General features: G+C 33.5%; 1 protein-coding gene across 1 annotated transcript in view; it reads right to left on the reverse strand.

Moving 5' to 3' along the window:
- LOC126841934 (zinc finger E-box-binding homeobox 1-like) overlaps positions 1–3,982 on the reverse strand; it is a 155,444-nt gene extending 151,462 nt beyond the window's left edge. The window contains exon 1 of the mRNA XM_050578748.1: positions 3,335–3,982. Coding sequence (XP_050434705.1) covers positions 3,335–3,434 — 100 coding nt within the window. The 5' untranslated portion in view covers positions 3,435–3,982. The remainder of the gene's footprint in view (positions 1–3,334) is intronic.
- Positions 3,983–8,937: the final 4,955 nt, after the last annotated feature.

The raw sequence follows: 8,937 nt of genomic DNA on the forward strand, positions 1-8,937 counted from the left end.
AAGTCTGTCCCACGTAAGAACTGGCCTGCGCAGAAACCAAATCGCGTTTTTCCTGCATACGAGAATTGTAAATATCACAACTAGGTGTTAATTGCCCTAATACAAAACAAAATCTAGGTCTGAAGTCTCAATTTAACAATATAATTTTAATATATTTCTCTAAAGATCAGAGTTGAATTTACGCTATTTAAAAATAATAGTGCGGCAGTGCGCCTATAAAATACGAGAGTGGACAACTGGCTGACACGCTTCTATTGGTCGACATTTTATCAAGCATATGGACCACCATAATAAATACAGAACGGTACGCCTATCAGTGTTAAAGTGATAATTTGTTTGCAACAACTAACAAAATGTTTAAATAAATGTTATTCGCGCAGTAATAATAATTACTGGAATTATCGCAGTGCGATTAACTGCAAAAGTAATATTATTGACATTGCTGCACTGTATTTGGACTCATTGTGGTGGTCAATGCTATGATATTAGCAGTTGTCCGCTCTTTTCTTATATAGCCTATAGGATCTCTAGTCAACGAATTATGACCGTTAGCTGGAATTACTGTAAAACGGGATTTGTTTTTAATATAAATTGTTATCTGTCATTTTGTTCCTATCAGTAGTGTCGTTATCGTTGACTTGGACGTGGTTGAAAACAAATAGCAAACTTTATAGTAATTAATAATTATCAATACCAAACATGATTTATCTGGTATTATCGCTTATTTAAATCTCTCCTCAAGTCGTTTGTTTTAAACGTAGTTCGTTCATAAGTTATAACTACCTACTATTTAAGTACGAAGTAGTTTTTTTATTTGGCGGGAGCAATTATTGAAAAAATTTTGGAACCTTTTAGAAAGGCAAAATGAGTTCAAATATAATTTTAGTATGAGAGTTAATACCATTAGGGATGATCGTCTGCTATTCCTTATATTCGTTACCGTTGTTACCAATAGCAAAATCAATAACATAATGAAAATATTTTTAGGATACCTGTTGACTGTTGATATACTCAAACATAGTAACCTTGAAATTTACTACGGTCAGAGTGTAATACAGCCCCCTTTTTTTATTTTTCCTTAATAAAATAAAGAGTTTGACTACAGAGTTGTGTGTAAAATATATATACTATAGCCCCATTCTGGATCTATCTATAATCTAATTTTCAAACTTTAGGCCCTAAAACTACGCTCGGTAAAAAAATAAAGAATAAGTTTCTAACCCTTCTAGGGAAAAGGGTTTTAGTTTGTCAACGTTTACTTTTACTATGTCCAAAGAAGGTTCTATAGAAATATGGCCAAAGCCCAAAACAAACGTAATTCAAGAGGTAATGCAATACATGTATGAAAATGTTAGGTAGGTATATAATTTATTCTTCGGATGTCAATAGGTGGTTGTACAAATCCAATGCTCCGCGGTAATGGCTTTTGCCCATAGTATTATGGGCCTGTGTATTAACGCTTTGTACGTGGGATGTACTGCATAATGCGGTGAACGGTAAAATTAGTCGACCCAAAGAGACCTTCGAATGATAAAACAATTTTTTTTGTTCATTTTCCCTGAAAAGCTTGGGGATAAACCTATCTAACTTATACAAGGGAATTGCTTCATGGAAAACAAGTTTGTTATCAACCTCATTATTATTATTGCTTTACCATTCACGGGGGGGGGGGGGAGAATATAAGTAAATAATTTGTTTATGGCACGCTTTGGACACATACCGATTCAATAGTCAATACACATTGAATGCCATGGACTGGGTTCAGCAGAGACCCAAGTTCATCCGGCCCAATTAAAAATATTCGGTTTACTAGATGTCAAAATAAATGTTCACACCAAGTTCGAACAAACGTTATTTATCAATTATTGTTAGATGATGTTTTCCTATTTTCTTAGAGGAAGATATTTTTAAGTAAAATATCTTTTTTAAACTTTTAACTTTTGTTAACCATTTTAAGAATGAAATAAATTGTTTAATACTAAAAAAAGGGTTGTGTTGTTACTATTGAACCAAGTTACCTAACAAATTAACACAGCATACCTACTTTGCATACTCGTATTTAAGATTTAGTAATCCCGTAGTAAATAATTTTGTATTTTTAACCAAATTAAAAAAAAACCTAATGTCAATAAATAATAATAATAGTAATATAATGTTATAGGTAAAATAAGTTATACAGAATTTGTCAAAAAGCAATTTTTATTTTTTATTTTTCACACTAAGTGGAGAGTGCAACAAGTCATATTTTTTTAAATTAATAATCTCAAACTGCGGGAAAGGAAAGTTTTTGTCCTTTTAATAAGTTTTGTATACTTAAAAAATATTATTTTAGAATTTTTAACATTTTTAGACTGGGCACTCTTGTCTTACAAACTCAGAGCCGATTAAATTTTTAATTTCTTCGGATTAAAAACTATTTGCTAAGCCTTGTATCGCTTTTATTGGTCAAAACCAAATATTTCGTTTTTGGCGAACAATAGTAGTATACAACGCAGTAAATTGTAAATTATATGTTTAAAACTGTAATTGTCTATCTCCCGCACCTAAATACAGGAGTTTTGGACTTGCGATCAACAAAAGGCCGTAAACTCCCAACAAGTCTCCGTGGTTCTGAAATTGTGGTTTTTGCGAAGAAATATTTTAGGTAGGTACTACTCGATGAAATTTCAAATTACCGAAATTAAGCGAAATATTGCTGTGCGTGCAAAATATTAACACCAAGGTATAGGCATATTAGGCTGTAGGTGCGCTTATCGATATTGTTGTAAACAAAAGCAATGACGGCAAAAACCGGTTTAATGTTATTATTTTATTTGCACCGACGTTTGGAATAAAAAAAATAATTCGTATTATCCAAACGCGATTATACGAGGGGAAACCGAAAAGCGTATCTAATTTCGGAGTACCTAATCCAAAAAAAAAAAGATCCGTTATGTGTTATGAATCAGCGACTCTCATTGTTGTCGTTAAATGTATTTAACACCCTTAAAATCGCAAATGTCATTCGTCGCGCAAACGGTAGGGTGAGTCGACAACGAACAAAAAAAAAAACAGGTGAACCCTTAGGGTAAGAGGGTGACGTCACACGTGGGTGGCGGTGACGGCGGCCATGTTGCCCGGTAGTAGCACGTGCCGACGACGGCCGTGTGACCGCCCTCGCGTCCAAGAGGGTTAAAAAAGTGAAAAAAAAAAACAATGGCTCCAAAAAAAAAAAAAAAAATAGATAAGTAACAAAATAAACTTGGTCTACCAAACGCCACAAACGAGTGAGTCGGGATGTGCAAACTAATAAAAAAATATTCGAAACGGTCAAATTCAAAATTGATAACGTTACCATTTTTCCGTTGGGGTTTCGCCTGTTTCCTCCGGCCTCTGGACGGCGACAACAGCTCGGCGGGCCTGTGCTGGTCCTGGTGTTCCGTTTGCGGTTCCATTTCTCATCGAGACGATTCCCGTACCATCCGTTCCCATCAATTTTCAAAAGGCAACCGTCGCCGCCTCCTCGCAGAGCTCGTGTTTACCAAAAGAACCGGTGACGACAACAACACGATCGCGTATCGCACTGGGGTGGGGGGGGGGCGGTAGCGGGGGATGAAATATTATAATCGAAAATCGAGTGTATATAAAAAAAAGGCGCACTCCGATGACGGCGGCGGCGAGCCGATATGTTATAATATTTCAATGTCGGAGACAGGCAGTACGCGGAAAAGGGTTTGTATAGCTTGCGAAGATGCGAGCTGTGCGGCTGGCTAGGCGACACTTTGGATAAACGACGGGGTTAATTATTTTTATTATTATTTGGAATAAAAAATGATTTACAGCGGTTGAGTGGTGTACGACGACGGGTAGTGCGGTTTGGGGGTGAAAATTAAAAAAAGAAGACGTGAAGGAGGAAGAACAGAAGAAGAGCGTAGCACGCGCGGAGAGCGGGTGTAAAGTGCGCGGCGCGAACGTCAAACCACCGGCATTGCTAGTCCGGACTACTGGCGGCCCGACGTGTTGTCCGTCGGTGTCGGTGTCGGTGCCGTGGACGCCGTTTCCAGGGGGACCGTCTGAGCGCAGCACACGCAGTACAACACACGTTGCGGCCGCCGTTTACGGGACGACGGGAGGGGGGCACAGCCCGCGTGTGTGCGTGTGACGGTGATACAAGGTGGACAGCGCGATGGGGTGCGGGGCGGCCAATTTATCGTGAACGGTGAATCGGTGATCGGCGTGGGGGTAAGTGGGCGTGTTGTAATCCTTTCACACGATAAAATTGATCTTGGCCGCCTTAGCCGCCGCAGCAGACACTAGCCGATGTCATGTTACCCTAGATTCCACACACGTCACACCGCGATAGGTTACAACACCTATTATATACTATGCGTGATTAGTTGGTGTGCTTGGAAATTTTATAAAACAAAAAATTTATTAGGTATGACAACAAAATTATTAATTTTTTTTTTGATAATGTTTTTATTTCGAAAAAATTATAAAATGTTAGTTTTTAATAATAGTTTATGAGTAAAACATAAATTTCTCCTCTAAATTATACATTAACATTTATTTTTTTTATTTTTAATGCAAATGTCGCCAAGCAGGAAGATAGGGGTAAAAACAATACTGTCGTTCTTGAAAATTAATAAATAACGCCATTAAAACTAAAAATTTTATGACTAAGGACTACTACAGGCAAAATAGGACAGTAATTAATTGCTGATAATAGTCTAACTAACGGCTAACCTACATAACCTAGTATAGAACCCATACAACATTTTGGATAGCTAAAACAGCAAGTTTTATAAGCGACGAAACGTAAATGTTATTTTTTTTTCAGTAATAGTTTTAATAATTTTACTGTTGTCTAATACTTAAAATATTTTGTAGTTTAAAAGATTTTTTTTTTTTATTTATGATTAGTACCTATTTTTTAAATAAATATATTTTAATTGCATAACGAACTTACGATTTTTGAAAGAGTTAAAGACTTTAGAGACGTCAGACGAACTTGATATACCCAAGATTTTTGATCAATTTTGACTTACTTACGTCTACGGTATATTGGTTGGTACTGGGTACAATACAACATTGTACACACACGGAAAAAATGTATAGTTGGTTCAAGTCAAATTATGGTTAATATAGGAACACAATACATTTCTAGTTGGAATAACTAAATAAATAGTTGGCCCAACTAAACATAAGGTTGGCCGGACTAAATGTATAGAGTCGTTCTAACAAAAATTAGTTAACTAAACTATTTATTTAGTTATTCCAACTAGAAATGTATTGTGTCGCTATATTAACCATAATTTTAGTTGGGCCCACTATGTATTTTCTTTTGTGTACGATACCATTGACTGCACCGCCGGACCGTTTTTTAAAGACTTATCGTATCTACTATTGGCTAACTCTGTTACTCTGTTACTATTGGTTAAATCTGTGTCCTCTGAGTTAAATCAAAATTATAATGAGTTGTTTTCGACCAAACGTCTATGTAAAGGCCTTTTGGCTTTTACAACTTTATATTTAGGATGATATTTTTTATTAGACTATTGCAATATCACATTATTGATTAAAAACAGTTTTTGATATTTTTATGTCTTTGCTATGACAACACATACGGAAAATCGACACCGGTTATCACAAAGAAAAATAACAGCTGATTTATCTGATAAGAAAGATAAAATATAAGGGAAGGAGATAGGGGCGAGAGTCAGGGAGTGAGAGTTAGGGTAAGAGTAGGGTGAGAGATAGGGGGTAATATATAAGGGTTGTGGTTAGGGGTGGGGGCATATATTTTGTATTCACAACGTTCAAAGTAGAAATGAACAATAAATTCAATAATTTAAGAGGCCAAATTCTTTATGATTTGTTTTGGGCCAGATATTATGAAAACACTAAAATATTAGCCAGAAACTTGATATGTTTACCCACCTTAGATACATACAAATGTATCCCGTGGTGTTGCGGACTCGTACGCGAGCTGTTAAAATATAATATGTAATACCATGTGAAAACCTTTAATAAAGCCTTGCAAACCTCATTTATTTCTTAACAATAATTAAGTTATTCGCTTCTAAGTTTTATCAAAACTTTAGATTGAAAATAGTTCCGTAGCTCTTTGATAAACAAAATGCATAAGCTAGGTCTTGTTGGTTGGCGAAGGAATTTTTTCGATTATTTACTAACAAATTTAAGACAAAACAATTCGATTTCACTTTTTTTACTTAGCATTATTAAAAAATATTTATAATGTATGCACAGGGTGATCCACTTATCGCGAACCACTCAATATCTCATAGGGTTTAATAAGAAATTTAATTTTTTTTTTCATATTATTTGTATACAATGTGATCTCAATTTTTCACAATTTTTTTTTGTTTTTACCCCCTCCCAACTTAGTTTTTTTGATAGCAACTTTTGAAACTTAAATGGCAACGCATACATTTCATTATCTTTATAAGTTGAGAATAATGTACTAAAAATGTTGACTGTTCGATAACCAGTTTTAGATAACAACATTTAAAGTATGAGAGTTTAAAAATTATGAAAGGAGGGGAAGTGCGGTTAGGAAGTGCTCTCAGATAAAAATAATACAACACTCCACCTTTCCTCCTGTCCTGAACTTGAAACTTCAAAAATAGTTATTTAAAACTGGTTATCGACCAGTAATATTGTAATTAATAAAATAATATTATAAGTAATATTATAATTAGTATTATAATTTAAATCAGGATAATCCTAATAATATTATATAATTATTTTAGCCTTCCACCGAAATTTAAAGTCTTCTCAAAAAATCATAATTTGATGTACAACTATTGATGTATAACATACAGGGTGATCCACTTATCCACTTCCCCTCCCATCATAACTTTAAAGCTCTTATAACTTTAAAAATAACCAATTACAGCATTTAAATTCCTAAATGTCTTCTCAGCTTCGCATCTAAGTTAAAACATCAGCTGAGAGTACATTCAATTAATGTTGAAACTAATTACTATGTACTACTTGATCTTTGTCGGGTAACAGCATCGTAATTTTAAGTAGGTTTTTTGAAATAGATTTAATGTAATAATCACTTTTTACTTTATAATGTTTAAAGGACATTTAAGTGTTTGAAAATCCACTTAACTTTTAATTCCTTTAATAATTTCTAAAGCGAATCGACATTTCACAACTATTGGATTACAGTTTGTTGAAATATGCAGTTGTGAGTAATTAAATTACAAATTATGTCAGTTTAAACTTTAAACAGTCTACAAAATGACGTAGTAAGCGCCAAATGGCGGTCTAAGGGCTAGGTAATAAATATTGAGATGAGTGCAACCATTTTCGCAAAACCCATTTGTCATAATATTATAATGGAGAGAAAAGATGCCGGAAGAGTAATATCCTCGAGAAAATTTTAGTTAAAGTACAACATAATATTGAATTTAATTTTAACCAATTTGGTAACCTTCAGTAGTCATGCAACAACTATGATATGAATTTTCAATCATCATATCCATTTTTAAAAAAAATATCTCTATAAATTAATATTTTTAGCGTCTTGGCGATTATTTTGAGCATAATATGATCATGTCTAGGCTCTGGTAGCACATATGATTATAATTTGTTTCGGTCTAACCTGACAGGAACAGGATAGTTTTTAAAACTTCAAAAACTCTTACTACTAAGTTAATTTATAAATAACTTTTAACAAAACTCTATACCTAACATGTGAATACGTTATAATCAGTGGCGTATACAGGATATAATTTCGGGGGAGGGGGTTATAAAATAAGAATAGATATAATTAATATTATAAATTAACTTAATTTGAATAATTTATTAATAGTTATGCTAATTATAATGCCTAATTATAATTATAATACTTCTTAAATTAAAGAATAAAATCTAACTTTCGAGGCAGCTTTGCAAAATTATTAATTACTTCTTCGGTGTCTATTGAAATAATTCGATGAATTGACATGAGGGATAATCCTGTTAGTTGATTTTCACTTGTACTATTTCTCAAGTACCACTTCAATCTTTTTAATGTCGAAAAAGATCTTTCGGATGACGCTGTTGATACCGGTAAAGTCACTAATATTGACATCGAGCACCATGTATTTGGAAAAAAATCAACGGATACATTATTCAAAGTATCAATAGCAGAATTTGGACACTCGTTCTGAGCAACTTTTTTCCATTTTTCTGTTCATACTTTTAATTCTGGTTCAAATGTTTTGTAACTGAGTAAAATATGTTTATAAAAATCTATACATTTTTCAAAGTCATTATAACTAGGTTTAAACTTATTGAGGATATTTGGAATCAACTTTTGTAGTACAAAAATTATAACATTGTGTTTAGAAAATCGTTCTATTAATTAATTTTTTAAATAATCGATAAATGGTATAATAAATATCGTTCGGTTATAATACTGTTCCGGTGATTCAGCTGGCATATTACTACGAGACGATTGACGACCAGTTATTCGAGGTATTTGAATAGTTTCATCCAATATACCTAATAATTTTTCGACTTCTAAAAACAAACTTTGAAATTCTTTATCGACATTTATGCGAATACAAGATAAAACATGTATAAATTTGCAACATTTTCGAATGTGCTCGAAATCTTAACAAAGAACGAAAGTTACCATCGTTATCACCGTGACTTCTCATTGCTAACTCTTGACGACCACAAAAAATTATTGTTTCTGCTATCGGAACTAATTTTGAGAGATTTTCAATATTACTTGAGCTTTTTTAAAAGAATCTACTTGTGTAGCTACGTCAAATGTGTTTTTCCCATTATTTTAACAAACTCTTCCGCTCTTAACGTTGATAATTTATGATAATCAGCATTTGAATGCGTTGTAAAACATTCGAGAGCATTTTTCCATTTAATAAATGGCTTACTAACTAATGCACTAACTTTTACAGAGATAGATTAAATGAATTC

Source organism: Adelges cooleyi, unplaced genomic scaffold (assembly GCF_023614345.1).
Source record: "Adelges cooleyi isolate 19-005CV unplaced genomic scaffold, UGA_ACOO_1.1 ACOO_flye_CR_arks_rails_tigmint_CR_PRNA_41, whole genome shotgun sequence".
In the NCBI taxonomy this organism is placed as follows: Eukaryota; Metazoa; Arthropoda; class Insecta; order Hemiptera; family Adelgidae; genus Adelges; species Adelges cooleyi.